General features: G+C 34.0%; 1 protein-coding gene across 1 annotated transcript; it reads left to right on the plus strand.

Annotated features, from left to right (window-relative positions):
* Positions 1-1,379: 1,379 nt before the first annotated feature.
* On the plus strand, positions 1,380-18,514 carry LOC148945151 (uncharacterized). Its single transcript, XM_089098957.1, has 6 exons — positions 1,380-1,608; positions 5,048-5,227; positions 8,800-9,092; positions 13,943-14,187; positions 16,252-16,430; positions 18,363-18,514. Exons 1-6 carry the CDS (start codon positions 1,380-1,382, stop codon positions 18,512-18,514), a joined length of 1,278 nt encoding a protein of 425 aa, XP_088955083.1.
* The last annotated feature ends 2,438 nt before the right edge of the window (positions 18,515-20,952 follow it).

Below are 20,952 nucleotides of genomic sequence, written 5' to 3' on the forward strand. Positions count from 1 at the left end.
ATTATCTTCCTGAAAATTATTTCACCTTTTCCTCTTTTTTTATACTGTCAAAGCTCGTTCTTCTGTATTCACCCCTGGATTTGGTCAAAATTCACAAACGAGAAAGTATTGCAATAAGTTTTGGTTTGTGGATGTCATTTCAGGGTTTTGTTTGTTTTGTTCGGCCTTTCGGGGCTGAATAGCCTCTTCTTAGCAATGTTATTTATTATGGGATACATCCTTATCATAGTGCAATATTTGCAAGCATGAATAAATAATGATTTAGCGGTAATACACCTAAGATCGGCTAGGCAGGTCGTCAAATCTCGTGGATAAGAGTGCTTCGCCAAGTACTGAAAATGACCAAAATAGGCATAGGCTCGCACAAAGCCTCCACTGAATTGGATTTTTCGGGAACTTCTTGTTGTACAGTTGTATACCGGCTTAAACGCATTGTACAGGCCTAAGAAGAATTGTTTTTGTAATATAATTAGGTTTATTCATACAAAATGCGCTATGGCTATAGTCTGTGAAGGGCTAAATACAACACAGTATTAACACAAATAAATAAAGTAAAATAAGAAGAAAGAAAGTTTTTTTTTGTAAAGATAAAAATTTAAATATTAATTAAATTTTCTAAAATATAAAGTATGTTATAAAAAATGTTGAAAATTTAGGGGCGGGGCCTAATGGGCCCGCACACTATGTGTTCGTGCCTGTGTCTTAGAAATTATGATTTAAGATGAATTATGTGTCAACCCTTGTTAAGGTATAAGGTTAAGGTATATCATATCTTTGAGCTCAAATTAGTTTATCTCTTAATTAATCTCAAGTATAAATTTAGAATAAATGATGTGAGGGGCCTGTTTTTTTTTCCACGCAGTCACGCAACAAGAAATTGGCCCCAAGCTTCAAACTCCTTACTCATTAATAGCTCGAGACTTTTCTTCTTTAGTAATGTATTTTAATGATATTCAACAGCGGGCTGTACCATCAACATGATCTGTGTTTTTTTATACATCATCTAAGATGCTTCTGAAATTTCAAATTTTCTGTTTTATCATTAAAATTAATAGTTCTTAATCCCTCCCTCGAAAATTTCCTTTAGAAGAAGGACTTATTGGAAAAAAAACATATCAACAAAAAAATATTGCTTCCTCCCCTAAAAAGCAAAGCTCGTCCGTGGGAAAAATACCTTTGTATATATATTCCTAGTCGAAACCGTATCAGAGTCTCGAAGCTCACCAGCAAATAAAAACCAAAAGGTGTGTCCAGACTTCAATACAGCAGGGTCAATGGTAGCATACTAATCGTTTTGAAGAGAGGCTGCAGTGAATAGCCTAATGGCTTTTATTTAGAAAAGGGGAAAGCCCTTTTCAAGAGGAGGAGGGTGGATAAACATGTGGACAAAAACATGTTTATATGACAGATCGGTACTTACTTTGTACTTACGTCTTGTTGTAGTGGACCACGACGAGGCTGAATTGTGTGGTGTCGAAAGGGAAGTTTCATCTCCAAGCTACACAACAGGACCAAGGCAATTATTAGCACTTGTTGGGACGCCTGTTCAAAAAACTCAGTTGAACAAACTTTCGATGTTTTCCGATGTTGACCAAGAGATGGATTTTGGTAAGTTATTCTTCCTAATTGGTAAGTTATTCTCCATATATTTATGAAAACAAAATGTTGACTGAGATGTTGCTAGGATGATTATTATGCGAGAAATGGTCTAACCTTGGGGTATACGCGCAATATTACACATTTTTTGTTAATTGATATACTCGTTCAGCACCACCATACCGACCAGTTCCTAATAGTCTCCCTTTTCCTCACCATTATCACTGACTACATAAATTTTATCATTGATTTATATAAACAGGAACAGAACCTATCATAAAACTAAAAGAAACCGTCTTTCTCAACGAATATTCATGTCATTATTTTATCACGAATCGTGAAATTATATTATAAATATTTTGTAATTATTCATCAAACAGTTCGTGGTAACGAACTGTAAGTAAGGAAGCAACCCGGCTCAATAGTAACAGAAATGCAAAAAAAAAACGGAATTTTGATACCAATAGATACATCAAAAGAATCAAATTTGTATGCTGATTTCAAATATATAAGTTCGAGCCTGAGAATATTTGCCTTAATTTCGAAAAAAAGGGCGAAACACCCCTAAAACTCATAGAATCTTAATCTAAATCACAGCATCAGATTCAGCGTATAAGAGAACCCTACTGTAGAGGTTCCAAGCTCCTATCTGCAAAAACGTGGAATTTTGTTTTTTTTGCCAGAAGAAATATCACGGATGCGTGTTTCTTTATTTATTATTTTTTCCCAGGGGTGATCGTATCGACCCAGTGATCCTAGAATATAGCGAGCGGGCTCATTCGAACGGAAATTAAAAGTTCTAGTGTCGTTTTTAAGTGACCAAAAAATTGGATGGCAACTAGGCCCCCTCATATGCTCATTTTTTTGCCAAAGTCACCCGATCAAAATTTTGAGATAGCCATTTTATTAAGCATAGTCGAAAAATCTAATAACCATGTCTTTGAGGCTGACTTAAACCCCCACAGTCTCCGGGGGAAGGGCTGAAAGTTATGAGCTTTGCCCGTTGTTTGCATATAGTATTGGTTATTGAGAAGTACACAGACGTTTTCAGGGGGATTTTTTCTTGTGGGGAGTAGGGGGGAAAAAGGTTACGTGGGACGATCTTTTCATGGAGGAATTTTTCCGTGGGGAAGGGAATTTGCCATAAAGGGAGTGCCGGATTTCCCAGTAATATTAAAAAAACCATCAGAAATTAAAAAAAAACAAAACAAACAAGTCTTTTCAACTGAAAGTAAGGAGCAACATTAAAACTTGAAACGAACAGAAATTATTACGTATAAGAGGGGGTTCGCCCCCTAGTGAATACCTCGCTCTTTACGCTGATTTTTTTTTTTTTAGTAATTTCAAAAGAGCTATTTATTCTAATCAAATCCTTTGTGATTCAGAGGTCATTCTCAAAGAATTGGAACAAAATTTGAACTTGGCGTAAAGAACGAGGGAGTGAACCCCTTCATATACGTAGTAATTTCTGTTCGCTTGAAGTTTTAATTTTGCTCCCTACTTTCAGTTGAAAAAAACTGTTTTCTTTTTATTTAATGATAGGAAGGAATGAAGAGAATTATGCCAAATAACCTAGAAGCGGCGTGGTCTTAATCTCATCTAAGATTATTCATTTTCAAGTTGACTTGCTTTAATTCTTTGGTACACAACTATGGTCTGCGGTGTTGGTTTAATTAGTGCGATTATTTAACTGGTTGAACCGTTGTGCACATGTAGGTTGGTCATATAATGGGTTTTTCTTCAATTTGGGTTTTTCTTTTATATATATATATATATATATATATATATATATATATATATATATATATATATATATATATATATATATATATATATATATATATATATATATATATATATATTACGACTACTATTAACAACTCACTGTAGCACTAAGCCGCCTGAGGCCAGTACAGCTGCACACACCTCTCCTCAACCCCAATTTATTCAAAGCTTCTTTCTCATAAATTTCTTTTTTTTTTCTTATGACCTCTTCATGCTTCATTACGAGGAGGCCTTGCCAGTTTTCCTTTGGCCCCAAATGGGCCAAACAATACAATCCTTGGCAATATCTCATCGTTCATTCATAAAGTTTGACCTAGCCATCTTAACTTTCTTTCAATATAGTCCTAGAAAGTGGGATCGAATCACACTTTGGTACAGCTAATTGTTTGACAGACGGTCAGTCAAACGGGTAATTAAGAGTATCCTTGGATTATTCCTCTGTAAAACATTTAACAAATCTTCCTTAACTTTTCAAAGCCCCCACGTTTCAGAACCGTACGTGACCACTCTCATTACTGTAGCTTCTAGTATTGTAATCTTGGTTTGCAGAAAAATCTTCCTATCCTTCCAAACTTTTTTTTTTATCTATGGATAAACACCCTCGGCCATGGCAATTCTTCTTTTTATATCTTCACTTTAATCACCATCTTTACTAGTAATACTACTTAGGTAAGATAAGTGAATCTATAAGGTAAGTTAGGTAAGTTAAGTGAATCACTTACTTAGGTAAGTGAATCTATCCACTTTATCAGTCTTCTCATTACCCGACATCACCGCTTAACCCTCATCTATTTGTAGTCTAAGCGACTTAGGTCGTCTTAATATTAATTTTCAAGCCTATTTTTGGACCCTAAACTGCATAATCTATGTGTAGGAGAAAATTATACTCCCATTGGATTCCATGCTCTCCCATAACCTTAGCCACGGTCCTTAAGACCAATTCCATCAAAATGACACATATAAACTGAGCTAGGTATGCATTTTTATCGTATGCATTAAACTAAAAGCAATTGGAACATTTTATTGCATATTTATAGAATATGCAGTTTGAGATCTTTGATAAAAAAAAACTTATTTGGAGGAGCATGAAGTGAATACTCACTAGAATAGTAAAGGATATCACAATTTTGAAATAGTGAAAGTGTCAGTCCTGGTTGAACTTCCTTGAATTAATGATTCTGGTATTGTTTTAATTTTTTAATTTAGTTTTTTTATTTTTTATTTTATGGTAAATCTTATTTTATTTATGTATCTACTTTTCTGAGGACGGCCCTTGAATAAAGAGTTGAAATATTCATTTTATGATTATTTCATTAGGGGGGGGGGGTAAAGTATAGTGGGTCTTTTTCTCTGACGCTCAATCTTAATAACATATCAAAAAACATTATGAAAATATAATACTTTATTAACCAAATCGTGGAAACTACAGAGGTACTTTATAAAATAAAAAGTTTTTAAAAAATTCACTGTCTTGGATAAATTCCCCATTGTTTTACCTATTTTGTTTGATAATGGAAAGGCAGTCTGGTCTTCGTCGTTATTTACGTCTAGGTATTCCAAAACTGTTCAATTTAAGCGCACGAAACGTGACGCGAAATTAGAAAACAATCATGGACACGACAAGTATCACAATTTTTAAAATTAGTGTAAGTAAATTTCATTGCAGCCACTATACCATCGAAGAAGAGGAAGAACCTTTCCCCGTTAGAAGGAATTAAAACTCGACAAACTTTTGGGATTCCACTTCAACAATTGGAGTATGAACCAGCTTCTGAAATAAAGAAGACTAGTTTCCGTGAAATTTCTGAACGAAGTGTAAATGCTCAGTATAGAACTGATGCAGATTGTAAGTTGTTTTGTTTTCTCTGTTTCAAAATTCATAAGCTAAATTTTTTTTTCAGAAACCCGTCTGACCAATTCTACTTTTTTTTTTACTTCTTAACGTCAAATCACTAGTCAAAACTTATTTTTCTACAGTTACAAGGATATTAAAAAAAAAGAAGTTAATGCCAACAACGGAAAATCAACTTTTTTTATCATCAAATATCTTTTATCTTTAAACAATTCGTAAAAAATCATTTTGAATTATAGCCTACTTGTGAATATTCTCCAAGCTAAGCAACACTAAAAAACTCAGGACTTGTTCCCCACGAGATGATTGTTGTACTAAAATCAAAATAGTAATGCATCTTCTTTTTGAATATTTTTCTCTGCTATTTTTTGTATAGACATTATCAAATTCACCTCATAAAGATTTAAATTTGGTTATCAAAAAGACAAAAAGTTTTTTTTCGTATAGCATTAAATTTTGGAGGTAAATAAACATCGTAAGTTAAATAATGTATTAAAATTGTATTGTTTCATAATCTCAACTTATGAAAAAATTATGTAGTTCATTTTATCGCAAATCATATTGTTTTTTGTTGTTGTTGGTTTTATTATCGTGTCTTGAAATCGTCATAGTATAAAAGACTATTACTGCTAAAAAGTATTTACAGTGCAAAGCCACCCTAAGCCAACACAGCTGTGTAAGCTCCTCGCACGCCCTGACCTATTCCAAGTGCTCTTTACACCCTCTTATTAAGTTTTTATTCCTTTAAATCTTCTCTTATGACTTCTTCCGATCATTTGTAGAGCATGTCATTTATTATGTGATCACTCAAATCAACAACGAAAATTGCCCTTACACAATTCGTCAAACTTGAAATTGACGAACTTAAACTTGACTTTATTTGACAATAAAGCTACACGTAATTTTTTACAAAGAAGACAGAGAGGCAACTCTTTATGTCTCCCCTAACAATGAAGAAAATATAAAAAGAAATTTATTATATATATATATATATATATATAATTACATATATATATTATCACCATCACTTTAAACATATATATATATATATATGTTTAAAGTGATGGTGATAATATATTCAGAAAACAGAAAACGTATCATATATTTTTCTCAGCCTTTCTAATCGCCTGCGTTTCAGAACCATACTTAAGTACAGGGTTTACCATGACTTGTAAGTAGCGGGATTTTAGTTACAAGACACAAAAATGTCAAAGAGGCTAGAAAAAAGGTGCACTTGCTTTTGTGATTGAATTAGTAATTGAAGATGAACCTTTCTCCTGACTTTAAATATGTGACGTTTTTCTTGACCACAAATATGTGGAGTTTTTCTAACCAATATATTGAATAAGAATTGTTGCATGATATGAATAGAAGAAACCTTTAGAAAGTGATTAGATATTGAAATTTTTTTTTATACAAATTCAGATTTCTCGAGAACCTTATATCTGACTTTTCAAGGGACTCTCTCAAGTAATATATATATATTTTTTGCAACAGGTTGGTTCTTTGTTTATCCGTGGTCTTTTTTTTTTCGAGCGAACTTTGAAAAAACAGCGTTCAAAAAAAAGTTCCAAATTCTAGCCTTGAGACTCTTTTTCTTTATTGAGTGCCACTTTCAGCTCTGTAGTTATTGAGAGATTTCAGAGACTTCTTAATCACATGGCTTTCTAAAAAAAAAACCCATCAAAAGGATGTTCGCTAATACCTTACATACCTGAAATCAGCTACTACATCAGGCCCTTTTGCAGGGGGGGGGGCAATTGTGTGCTAACGTTTTTTTCGGGGGACTGAGATATATTTATGCCAATATTTATAATGTTGACATCTTTTTCTAATAATAGTTTTAAGCCTCGTATAGTTTCTGTCTGTTTAGTTATTTTTGTGTCTCAAGATTATTGCGTCAAATTTGTAATAAAAAAGCAAAAGGATTTTGTTGTTCCGTTTACATAGACTAAAAAAAAATCATCTGTATTGGGAAACATAGCGACGATTTGAAAAAAAGTTGATTGTATTCGTCCTTTTAGCTAAACATTTTATCTAAAAGTCTTTTTATATTTGCAATAAGATTCTTACTAATACTGACTTAACCTATCTCTCGTTCGCATTTGAAGGTCCTCTTTGGCCCTGTTTTTTGTAAAGATGTGGATATCCCATACGTATGCCTCACCGTCTTCTGCTGGATCAGTAAGGTCTGGAAGGTAGTGAGGGGTGGATATTCCCCTCCACACCTTTGAAGGGCGACCTTTGGGGGCAAGCACTATGAATTTGACCTTCAACGATGATCTTCAGAAGATGAGGTAGACCTTTTTGTTGGACATAACCGAGGCACCAGCGTTCCTGGAGCTGGATTTTTTAGATAATCCAACTCGCCAAACTATTACTCTATCAATAGGTACATTTCAGAACAAAATTGTTAGCAATCTTATTATGCTGCACAGGTCAGTTCTGCATCTCCTGAATGAGACTGCGTGACTATTCACATCAGCTCCGGTGCTCTAATTCAATGTGTTGTTTCACAATATATTTTTTACATGGAAGTGGGAAAGCTTGAAAATGCATCTCCGAATGATTCTGTTGTCTAGTACCACGGAGGTTGTGCACAGAGTGTGTTTTATTAGGATTTTTAGATATGTCGACGATTTTGATAACAAAAGCGTTATCTTTAAAGTATGTACGTGAGAGAGAACATGGGTATTTGGAAAAAATGTGGAATTCTAAATTTGAGAACGGAAAAAAATGAAAAAGTACCAATTAAACAATTCAATAGAACTCGCTGAGTTTAAAAGTGTGGGCTGTAAATATAAGTTTGACCAAAATGATTCCTAGCAAAGTGAAATATGATATTGAAGAAATAGTAGAAATGGTTAGGTTGTTTTTAAAAAAAGAGATCAATTAATTATTCACTAAGGGTAGTTTTTTTCTTTTATATTCTAATTTTACTTAGCTATTGTTGCTCTATTGGCTTCACTTGCTTTGTTTTGCACATTTGACATGCACAAATGCACATGGATCTTGCAAAAACATGTATTTTTGGGTAAAAACGCACGAGTGCAACCCTACGGTAAGATTTGAAACATATAGTCTAAGCTTACAAATAGGGGAAGTCTATTGTAGTGTCTATGTTACCTTGAATGTCCAATATTGGTAAACGTTGACAATCACCGGTGAATGTTCGAAATACCTTTTTTTTTCTCCTTGGATTTAGTCAGAGTTGCCAGTCAACTTTTTCAGTTTGTTGCAAGGTTCATGGTGACAGGTTAGGTTTTTAACCCATTTCTGAGATTTATAACAAATTTAACCTAACATGACTTTAACTTTTACCATTAAAGCTTGCACAAGACGGAAAAAGCTGATTCGCAAAGCTAATCGAATCCAAACAGAGAAAAAGTAATTTCGGATATTCATCGACGAATGTCGACAGTAACCAGATTTTGGGCATTCACAGTAACACCTATACCTCTGAATGTGAGTCAATCCTCGCTTATGACACTCGTCTGAGTTTGCTTTTCGCCTACTCTGAATGCTCTTTTTTTTCTTTTTTTTTAAATCATATTTTTGGATTGTAGTAAGTAGCCGCTCATTTTTGGAAGCAAGACCAGTATCTCGGTTGTCAAACAAATCTCTCCTCCCACCCGAAGATTTTGATGAGCCCTTGGAGGTTACAAGAATTGAGCCTGGAGATATCGAACCAGAAAGATTTCGCAAAGTCGTTCCTAAATTTGCTTTTCAATGTCCAAAAGACGATAATGACACCATCAACCAAGTTTCGAAAGTAATTTGTGATAGAAGTCTGAATAACGGAAAGCGAACTCGTATTGGATGGAATTCTAAAATGAGACTGGCTATGCCATCTATTGAAGTATGTATTGAAGGGACGTTTTTTGGCTCGTTAGTTGAATTTTAATATTAAACTCTCTTTTCCTCTGTCTCTCTCTCTCTCTCTCTCTCTCTCTCTCTCTCTCTCTCTCTCTCTCTCTCCCCCCGCCTCTCTCTCTCTTTCTCTTTCTCTCTCTTTCTCTGTCTCTTGATATATATGACTTGCAGATACAACGATTATAAGTCCCTAAAGAAATAAAAGCCTTCCTTGGTTATTTCCGGTCTTCGAAACAAATCTATAACTATAAACATAAAAAAAATCTTACAAAAATTTGTTTTGCTGTTAAAGACCTTTTAGCAAGTCAACTCTATATTTGCGTGTGATAGGCAGACGCTATAATACAGTGAAAAATCATTATAGAAGCTGGAGATATTTAAATTCTTATTTTAACGTTCGCTTAAGGAATAATGTGATTGGTTTTAGAAAAAGAAAACGTCATAAAATAAAGCAATTTGTTTTTTCTCTTTGTGTCCAATCAAAGAGTATGGAAAAATGATAATGGAAGAGCCTTTAATGATGTGTTGGTCAATAAAAGTAAGTTGGTTAAGTGGTTTAAATGGGGTAAAAAGTCAGATGTGCCACAGAGTTCTGCTTTATCTAACAGAACTAGAACAATTCAAAACAAGTCACTTTTAATTTATTAAAATTTGGGTTTCAGTTAAAAGTCCAGTTTTTTTTGGATTTAACCTTACTTTTTTTGAAAATAGGTGGATCCTCATTAGGCAGATTATAAAATAGTTAGGGCTAGATGTGTATTGTGTTTACATTTTGACTGACGAATTCAAATGTTTTGAACTGGACTTTCTAGGAGTTCCAGAAACTCATATCTTAGGGAATGGAAACATGAAATTAGATGATGTAAAATTTATTTATTGAGGTAGGAATGATGGGGATGATGGGCGCCCAAAGCTGAATTTTTGGGGGATGGGGCTTACCTGGTCTAATCGGCACTTCCAATGCTGTATAATAAAAATCACAAAATAAAAATATAAAGCAGCGTCTTTAAGCCAGGGGTCAGGAGCCTAGCCCCCCCCCCCAATGGACGCCCATGATGGGGATGCAGAAAGTAGGATTCTTGATACACTGGCAGGGAGTGGGGCTCAAAATGAGTGATGAAGCTGCTAAGTCTTGTTTAGGCTAAGAAGTTTTTTTTTTTTTTTTTTTTTTTTTTTTTTTTTTTTTTTTCACCACCTCTCCTCTCGATGACTTTCAAATTTTCTTTAAAAATCTCTCATAATTTATTTAATGTCACCTACTCTTTTCTTAATAAAAAAAATCTTCAAAAAATTCAAAATATTAAATTTATATAAAATTGAGCATTCCAAAATATATCAGGTTATAAAAATAGAGGTATACTACATTTCAATTTTCATATTTTCATATACCTTTTAGGTTCATCCGATATCTCAGGCTGCCCCTTCCCCCTTAGGGCACCCCTTCCATCGTGACCTTAAATTACACTTTTCAAATCCTTTTTCATCAACCTCTATTTCCCCCGATATATAATTTACTTTTACCCCCCATCCCCCAAAATAGCAATAAAAAAAAAAAAAAAGTAAGAAAGAAATGAAAAACTCTACCTTTACAAAAAAAAAAAAAAAATAATAGGTAGAATGTGTCATTATCCGTTCACTTCATTTCCTTTACCTTTATTACGCATGTTACCTTTCCCCTTTGGCTGCTCAATTCTCTTTAAACTTTATCTTTATCCTACTTTTAAAACATCTCAATTCTCTTTAAAACTTTATCATTATCCTACTTTTAATACTTATTTCTTTATCATTCTTTTATTACTTTTTTAAATAACAACATTTCAATTTCTAATTAAAATTTCTTACAAAAACTTTTTCTTTTTTTTTCTTTCTTTTTTTCCCTTCCTTCTCTTTTTTCCTTTTTTTTACCCTCTTCTATACACCTTCACTTTTTTCCTTTCTGTTTAAGAAGGTATTAATAATAGAATTTTTGGTTGCTCGTTTTACAACTAAAAGATAAGTTATCAGTCATAGTAGTATATGCCGAGGTATACCCGACTGATGAAGATAGTAGTAACTCAGACGAATTTTAATTACAGCTACAGGAAGAAATAGATAGGATCCCGGGTTGAAATATCGTATTTGTATTAGGAGATTTTAATGTCGAGGTTGGTAGAAACAGGGGTAGATGGTATCCTAGCCTGGTTAAATTTGGGTAGATTGCTGAAATTTCAATACAGTATTTGGACACAAAATGGCCCATAAGTTGAATCGGTACACACATGATGGTAAGACGCCCAACCTTATTGATTTTGTGATATTAAACCGACGACTGGCAGGATCGATGCAAGATACTAGGATATATTGGAGTGCTGTTATTGGCGCTACAATTGAAGATCTAGTTGTGTCTAGGGTTAATTTAAAGCTGAAATTTAAAGGGTAACTACCTTCCGGGAATTTATGACGTTGGTAGACTCCAGGATGAGAATTTGAGATGGACTCTTTAGGAACGGGTGAATATTAAACTATAGAGCCTAAAATTTGACAATGTAGAAGTTGGGTGCAATAATTTTAGGAAAATATTTTGGGAAGTAGCAGATGGTGTCTTAGGGAGAAAAGTTAGAAAGGCAGGTAAAAGGCCTTATGAAAATGCCTTGAGTTTAGTAGAGAAAATATGGGGCTTGTACAAGTTGTATTTGAGTGATAGATCATATGAAAATAAAAGTAATGTAATGAAAGTAGAAAAATCATAAAAATATGAATGAAAGAGAAGTGAAGTGGAGGCTATGGATAAATTTTCTGAAGATGCAGGCAGACGGCATGATAGTAAAATATTGTGTTAGTATGTTAAAAAATTTAGAGGAAATAGTTAGTCTAAAGTATTCAGTTAAAGATAGGAACTGGACCACAATTAGTGATTCGCAAAGAGTTAAATAGAGATGGACAGAGCATTTCGAGAATATGCTAAGCCGTGATAGAATTACAAGAAATGATATAGAAAAGAATGAACAAGTTTGTGACACTTGGAAGTGAAGGAAGATTGGTTTTTTGAGGAAGAACTCAAGAGAGTACTAAAAGGATTAAAAAATAAATAATACGGCCTTAGGTGCTGATAGAATAATAATTTTTTTTTTTTTTTTTTTTTTAATATGATGGTTGTGAAGTTCGAGATAAATCACTTATGAAAATGATTTTTGAAAAAAAAAGTACTTGACGATTTTAAGATATCTTTAAGTAAATCCTTCTATGAGAAAGGTGATAAGACTGAGATTGGTAATTTTAGAGGTATTAGCTTGGTTTCCGTAGGAAGCTGACTACTTAGTGTGATGATACTTTCAGACTTAGAGATAATGTAGATAAAGTTTTAAGAGAAGAACATTGTGGTTTAGGAAGCGACAGGATGCATTGACCAAATTTTCACTCTTGGATTAATAATTGAGAAGTATCTGAGTAATCAGACCCCTTTGGTCCCTAGGTTTGTAAATTATAAACAAGTGTTTGATTCAGCCAATAGAAGAGCTTTAGAGAAGACCCTATTCTTGTATGGTATACTAGATAAATATATTAAAGTGATAATAGTAGCTAGTAAATGATAGAAAATATGATTAGTAGCTGATTTCGTATTGAATTAAGAGTTCAGAAAGGTTGGGTTAACCCATTTACTAAGGTTATTTTGAAGTACTTTGTTCTATGGAACACGGCAAAGGCTATGGGAGAGCATAGAATCAAATGAGAAACTAAACCTCTCTTAGACTTTGGTCGTGCTGAAGATTTGAGTGTCCAAGATGTAAATGCTAGGAAAATGAATGAGTTTTTGGAGGTTGTAAGGGCTCTATGCGCAAGAATAGGCCTGAAAATTGATTTTAAGAATACTAAGTTGTTTGGAATGGGAATAAGTGAAGGTGAAGATGTCATGCTGGGTAACAAGAAGATTGATGAAGGAGAATATCTTCACTTACCTAGGTAGTATAATGAGTAAAGATGGCGAATGCAGTGGAGATGTTAGAAGTAGAATACAGCCAAGGCCAGGGTGTTTTTTCACAATTGAAAAAAGTTTGGAAGACTAGGAAGATTAGTGTGTAAACCAAGATTATCATATTGAAAGCTACAGTTATCACAGTGGTCAAGTATGGTTCTGAAACGCGGGTGCTCCGAAAGACGGAGGAGGATTTATTAGATGTTTTCAAGAGTAATTGCTTACGTATAATTTGGGTACCCGTCTGACTGACTGTATTTCAAACAGTAATCTCTACGGAAAATGTATTTCTATCCCGCTTTCTAGGGTTATAACGAGAGAAAAGTTGAGATGGCTAGGGTAGTTTCTGCGGGTGAAGGATGACAGATTGCAAAACATATTCATTTTCGGCCAACCATCTGGGGCCAAACGAAAAAGCAGGTCATAGCTGAATTAGGCTGAGGGAGGTTGCAAGGAGGAATTTAAAGGAAATTGAAACATCTTGGGAGGTTGTAAAAAGAGGGGCTCTAAATTAATTGGGATGGCAGAGGAGCGTGCGTAGCTGCGTTGGCTTCAGGTGGCTTGGAGCTGCAGTGAGTTGTTAGTAATAGTAGTAATAGTAGGTTATATGTAGACTATGGACTAGTGAAAAGATAATGTTCATAAATGTACCTGTTGCCTTCTTATAGCAAAAGGGACCTGAAAGAAAAACACATTAAAAAAATAAGAAAAAAAAGTTAATGTTTTTAATTTGTTTTTCATTTTAATTTACGATTATGTTGAGTGAAGCTAACTGTCTTTGTTGCTAGCTGTCTTTCTCAAAGATGGACTTGAATTTCTTCTCTTACCATATTCCCATGTGACATTGTTCAAATTATAGAATTTAACATTGATCAAATTTTCAGAACCGTCAAGCAGCATTGAGATTCGGGACCTCCCCTTATGTTGTATCCATAAATCAGATCGAAGTTGAGGATTTGAATCCCTCGAAGCCATCTAAACCCATTGGTCATTTGCATTTGTTAAGTAACATGAAGAACTTTTCAAAACAAGAGCCGACGACTCCTCAAACTGGATTTTATGGACAATTATTGACTGCAGAACTGGAAAATTGTCTGTTTGTTGAAAGTGAAACCGGACAAATACATAGGTACTCTAGTTTTAGTAACAGAATTATTTGGACATTGGTGCTTACATTTGAGACCCTTAGGGAGTGAGTATTGGAAAGTTTTCTCTAGGGGAGTAAAAACAGCCAAAATAATTTTTTATACATTTTTTTTTCCTGGGTCTCTTCGAACCAATTTTGATGGAAACCCCTCTCTCTTTCCCTTTGCACAGGTTGTTCAAGCTAAGAAGATATAAGACTGGAGATGTTCTGGCAAGATCCACTTCTGCTATCTAGCGAACTAAAGGAAGTGGAGCTAAAATTTTTGACTGAATTAACTTAAAAACCTGCCGAAAAGCCTGAAAGCTTTCAAACTTAGCAGCTGCTTTAAATTGCTATTAACACCAAACATAAAAACATGCCTGTAATTAGCTCACCTTTGTTGACGACGCTCGCATGAAATGTTTCTACTTTGGTTTGTTTTATGACAATGCAGTATTTCATGCAACTGCTGTAATCAGTAGAGCTAGTGTTGGCCCTGGGGTGGGGGGGGGGGGGAGCTTGATCTGGCGAACAAAATAATCACCGAAAGTTCCTCCCCCTCTCTATCCTAGAATTCTCAATTTCCCCTTTACAAAACTTATTCAGCTGCTTTTTTTGACGTTCAGACTTTGCCAGATCTACAAATACTGGCAGTATATATATATATACTACTAGTAGCACATTGCAGGTTGCCATTGCAACATAGTTGCACACCCTCTTCCTCGACCACAATCTGTTTAAAACTTCACTTTTTGCTTGCTTCCATGAAGTTTCTATTTCCATTAAGTTATTTCTTAGTACTTCCCCCAACTTCCTTCCTTCTTCCTTCCCCCAACTTCAACCTGCTTTTATTTTGGCCCTAAATGGATGGCCAAAAAGATCATTTTTTGTAACCCATCACCCTTCATTCGAATAACCTGGCCTAGTATTTTAATCTTTCTTTCGTTGTAGTTCTAGATAGTGAAATCGAAAAACCTTTTTTATACTGTTTAGTGTCTGATGTTGTTAATAAAACTTTTCAAAAAGCTTTCAAAAAAAAAAAAAAAAAAAAAAAAAAAAAAAAAAAAAAACTTCAGATTGCGAAAAAATACGGGAAAGTAAATAGCAGAAAGAGTAAGCCTCTCGGCTACCGTTTGAACCGTTAAAATGTTTGAAATTTCGCTTTTGAATTAGCCAAGAGAAAATCATAACTTCTCTCACAATGGATTGTGTGAAAAACAGGCTCTTCCTGCAAAACAGTGTCTATAGAACGCGCCTATAGAAAGGACACTATCCTTTGACGTCTGAAAAAATGAGTTATGCTGATTGTTGATAGTGTAATTTTAAGTTACAATTCTATCCCTTAACGCAGCTAAAAGAGCAGATAAAGCTGCATCCCTGTGCTATTTTAGCTAAAGCCTAAATTCTTAGGCCTAGAACCCGCCATTTACCCGTGCCATTTAAACATTTGCCTCTAAATTACTCGGACTATCTGTTTTGGTTTTTTCTACAATTAGCCATGTCTTGATCCCTACTGCAAAATACTTGATTTTCAATTCAAAATCATTGATCATTTGATTATTTGATCATTGGGATTGATATTTTATTCTAAGAGTTGGGATTATATATATACTTAAGATGTTTTTCTTTCAATTATATTTCTCTTTGTTGTATCTTCTTTCACTAAGAGATAATTTCAACCAATTTGAGTAAAGACGGGAGTCAAATATCTGATTTTGCTCTGATTGGTTCTAGCTTGTAAAGAATTCTAGAATATACAACCTCAATTTTAGATTTTGGAAATTGACTTTGTCCCAAAACGGACGCCCTGCTTCAAAGTTATGTTGTCGGTCTTTTCTTCACTTTTTTTTTACTGCAACATTATTAAATTTTATATTAATTTTTAATCTTATTTTACCAGTTATATTAAATTGTATTAAATTTTGTTCTTCTATTTTGCTTGTTATTCGATCGGTTTGTCGGATCTTATTTAGTTTTGAAGAGTGTACCTATCAAAGAAAAAATGAAACAAAATAGAATCGGCACTCTGGCAAATATTTTGTAAGTTTGTACTTTTTCCTCTCCTAGATTCATTCATCCTCATGGAAGCAGCCTTCTCGAAAAACAGTTTAAAGTTCTTCAGACATTTTTGAGGGAGACGAAAGAATTAGGATTCGTTACTGGAGACGTGGCATATATTAATTATACAAAAGAAGTTTATGCTCTTTGCTCATCTTTATGGGGAAAACTTCCTGAAGACGTAAAGGGTAAGCCAATGTCCATATTTGTTTTTTAATAATCCTTTGTATTCCGTCTTTTTATACCTTATGCCAACCAGAATTTTGGAAAAGGGCCAAGTTATATTTCGTATTTGAAATGAACGAGACGCTGCTGATGTTATTCACTATTTGAAACATTATTGACAAATAACCGATGCATATAACCAAATTCATATAAATGATGGTTATTTTCTCATGCTCCCACGATTCAGCCAAAATCTAAACAAATTTTTGTCTCTCAGGAATGGTGGTACTTCTGAATTTCTTAAACCTAAAAAAAAAAAGTCAAGTCAAGTAAAGTAAAGTCAAGTTTTTACCAAATCTCTCCTGTTTTACGTTTCTCTCAATTTTTTGGCCAAATCTCATTGGTGGTGGAATTTACCTTGGGGAGGAATTTATCAAACGAAAATATAGTGAAAACGGATATAATATTTCAAATTTTGATGGACTTTTGATGAACTTTGTCTTAAGGAGCACAGGAAAGGTAATGGTAGAACACAGCATCAAATGGAGAAGTAGAACTCTCCTAGACTTAGATCATGCTGAAGATTTGTTAGCTAACATGAAAATGTTGGCAAAATTAATGAAATATTAGAAATTTTGTGAGTTCAGGGTGCAAGAACAGGTTTAAAATTAATGTTGAGTAGACTAAGTCGTTAAGACTAGGAATCAGTCTTATAATAATTAGGTAAAATTATTCTGCATATTTTGTAGTAAAAATTGTTTTTAACTTCGCACTGTTCAAATACCCCCCCCCCTAATGTGCAAATATATAGCTCAAATATATATTTTCCATCTGTTCTGTCAGCTCTCTTTGTCGTGTCTCACGCTAAGATAAAAGAAACTAACGAAAAAAAAAAACGGTTTTATAATGCATCAATGAATGAACAGCTTGAACGGTAGGGCGTTTATCATAATATACAAGTACCCTATTTGTTTCGACAACACTGTTTTTAGTGGAAAATGTAAGTTTTTTTGCGCTACAAATGGTGTTGGAAAATCATCTTTGGTCTGAAATATTTTAGCATATTCAATTTCTTCCTTGAAATCTTATGGAAAAATAACTTCCTGTATACATATTTAAAACCAAAAATTGTGTTGTACTGACTGGAAATATTATTTATGATATTTTTTTTTCAACTCCTGGCAAAACTATCAAAATCTGACTAATGGTGTTGTAGTTTAACCCAATGTTTTAGTCATTTTAATAATATATATTTTGTCTTAAACCTGGATGTCCAAGAATTTAGGAATTATATTTCGGGGGGGGGGGGGAAAAACTAAAAAAAAGGGTTAATGATAGAGAAGGCGTAAGAAATTGTGTAGATGGGCGTGAAAACCTCGAGATTTCACGTGAGATGAAAGGCATGAGCTCGAAGTCCGTCTTTCTTCTCTGTGTATTCTCTTGTTACCCAATCTTTAAAAATATTTTACGGTCATAGTTTTAACCCATACGATTATCATTTGCTACTCAACTAAAAAAAAAAAAAAAAAAAAAAAAAAAAAAAAAAAAAAAAAAAAAAAAGTGGGTTCAATAAAAAGAAGAAAAACATTTTACATGACGTTCGTATATATAACTTCCATGTTAGCATTAAAACACTACCCAGACAAAAAATAAAGTAAATTAAAACCTGGGTAGAAGAATTGACTAAGAAACTGGTAAAAAGGACACATGAAACAAGAGGTCCATAGACTCTAAGCTTTTTGTTATTTTATAAATTGTCTTGTTAAGATGGCTAGGTTCAGCCAATGATACATGATTAATAGCATATGGACTAATGAAATATTGACAAAAGGTTCTTTGTGAGAGGCGTATACGTAAGAAGCTTTGTGTATTTGAAATATAGTAATATGTATTTGAAAATACGTAAGAAGCTTTGTGTAAGAACCTTTAATCTCAATATTTCTTTTTTTATGAAGGGATAAGAAAATCCAAACGCATAAAATGTCAGAGGAGTACAAAAAGTGTCCTTCCACCCCGTGGTTATATTGACTTCAATAAGGAGAAAGTGACCTCGGCATTGACTATGTTGCTTATCCTGATGCTATCCTTTTACATAGTCGAAGGTTAAAAGAAAAGCTTCTGTGGACATACCTAATCGTGTTGGCTTATTGATATATTAAATAAAAAAAAAACATAAACAAAAAAGAAGTTTTTTTAGCTGAAAGTAAGGAGCGACATTAAGACTTAAAACGAACAGAAATTATTCCGTATATGAAAAAGGCTATCCCGTCCTCAATGCCTCGCTCTTTACGCTGAAGTTTTTTTTTTGTTTAAAAAAATAGAGTTGTGAGAAAGAGTCTAACTTTAGCGTAAAGAGCAAGGTATTGAGGAGGGGACAGCCCCTTTCATTTACGGAATAATTTCTGTTCGTTTTAAGTTTTAATGTTGCTCCTTACTTTCAGTTAAAAAAACTTGTTTTTTTTAAATTCTATTTTTGAACGTTTTTGAAATAATGAAGGTTTTGATTTTCGCTCACCGTACATGAACAATTAAAACAAAATTTGCATATTAATTTTACTTTTATTTGGTTCAATTGCTTTCTCGAAACTTGTTTAATTTTATTTACGAACGCTTTTATTAGTAATAAATATACATAACTTACGAATTAACTTACGTGATGAACTTCTATATTCATATATTTTTATGACGTATATTACGGGGTTCGCCCCCTAGTCAATACCTCACTCTTTACGCTAAAGTTAGAATTTTGTTCCAATTCTTTAAAAATGACCTCTTGATCACAAAGGCCGTTAATTAGAATAAATAGCTCTTTTGAAAGTACTAAAAAATCTTTGGCTTAAAGAGCGAGGTATCGACTGGGGGGCGGACGCAATAATATACGTAATAACTTCTGTTCGTTTCAAGTTTTGATGTTGCTCCTTACTTTCAGTGGAAAAACTTTTTTTTTTGTTTTTTTATTTAATTTCTGATCATATTTTTTAAATAATGCTGGGAAATCTGGCGCCCCCTTCAAAGCAATGTCCCTTCCCCCATGGAAAGATCCTCCCACATAACCCCCAACCCAGCCACGCCCCACTAACAGAAAAAATCCCCCCTGAAAATGTTTGTATACTTCCCCAAAACCAATACTATATGTAAACATCGGGTAAAGTTCATAACTTTCTGCCCCCCCCCCCTTCCCCTGGGGACCCTGAGGGATTAACTCATCCTCAAAGACATAGTTATTATATTTTCGACCATGTTGAACAAAATTGTTATCTCAAAGTTCTGCTCGGGTGACTTTCGGAAAAAATTGTGGAAGGGGGACTAGTTGCCCTCCATTTTTCGTCACTTAAAAAGGGCACTAAAACTATTAATTTCCGTTCCAATGAGCCCTCCCATGATATTTTAGGACCACTGGGTCGATACTATCACCCCTGAAAAAAAAAAAAAAAAAAAAAAAAAAAAAAAAAAAAAAAAAAAAAAAAACACTCATCCGTGATCTTTCTTCTGGCAAAAAATACAAAATTCCACATTTTTGCAGATAGGAGCTTGAAACCTTTACAGTAGGGTTGTCTGATTCGCTGAATCTGATGGTGTGATTTTCATTAAGGCTCCGTAGCCTTTAGGGGGTGTTTTCCCCTATTTCCGAAAATCAGTAAAATTTTCTCAGGCACGTAACTTTTGATTGGTAGTACTAAATTTGATGAAACTTATATATTTGAAATCAAGCATTAAAATCTGATTCTTTTGATGTATCTATTGGCTACAAAATTTCTCTTTTAAAAGTTTCGGTTACTACTGAGCCGGGTCGCTCCTTACTTACAGTTCGTTGCCACGAAGTGTTTGGTATATTTTAAAATGTGAATTTGTTCGTTTCAGCTTGTCGAACGTAACGTTATACTATTATTGAATCAGATATATCAAGGTTTTTACTTTACCCAAATACACGATATACGTCACCAAAAACCCATTAATTTCACCCAAGGTAAAATTACCCCGCAATTTAAATGCGATTAAAGGGCATGGCAATGGACAAGATTATCGGAAGCATTTCTTAAATATACAGTTAAAACAAAACAAAATTTTGAAAACCAAACAGAAACCCTGGCATAGGACCTCGCTGCTTTTCTTCCTGAGGTTTTTTTTTCAAGTATCGTCTTGGCGATATTCATTTCAAGAGCTCGATTTCTATTCTTGCTTTTTAGAGATACTAGATGGTATTCCATTCTGGAAACGTAATCGGTTAATTTGGGCCAAGTGCTCCTTGGGGGACAAGGAGATTATGCTTGCAAAATTAGCCTTAGTTCTTGCTTTGTTTTTTATTTCTTTGCTTGCAGGACAAGGAATGACCTGAGGATTTTGAGTCTCAGCTGTTTCCCCGTGTTGATGAGATTACGTTTTAAATTTTATAACTAATTTTCAAACTTGTGAAGCTTTACTTGTCGTAGTTAGTGTTCCCTTTTTTTCGGATGTTAGGCTCTAGGGGCTTAAAAAGTTTACTTTTTGAGCTTTGCCGAAAAGAGTGTGAATAATTTATAAAAGTGGAAACTGGCACTAGTGTTA

Source organism: Artemia sp. Qi Xiang Cuo, chromosome 13 (assembly GCF_049724085.1).
Source record: "Artemia sp. Qi Xiang Cuo chromosome 13, ASM4972408v1, whole genome shotgun sequence".
In the NCBI taxonomy this organism is placed as follows: domain Eukaryota; kingdom Metazoa; phylum Arthropoda; class Branchiopoda; order Anostraca; family Artemiidae; genus Artemia; species Artemia sp. Qi Xiang Cuo.

Bases quoted from the DNA above. Each gene is read 5' to 3' on its own strand.
- LOC148945151 (XM_089098957.1), top strand. From the start codon at position 1,380: ATGTGGACAAAAACATGTTTATATGACAGATCGGTACTTACTTTGTAC. The intron at 1,609-5,047 runs GTAAGTTATTCT...ATTTCATTGCAG, and splicing joins TGACCAAGAGATGGATTTTG to CCACTATACCATCGAAGAAG. The intron at 5,228-8,799 runs GTAAGTTGTTTT...TTTGGATTGTAG, and splicing joins GTATAGAACTGATGCAGATT to TAAGTAGCCGCTCATTTTTG.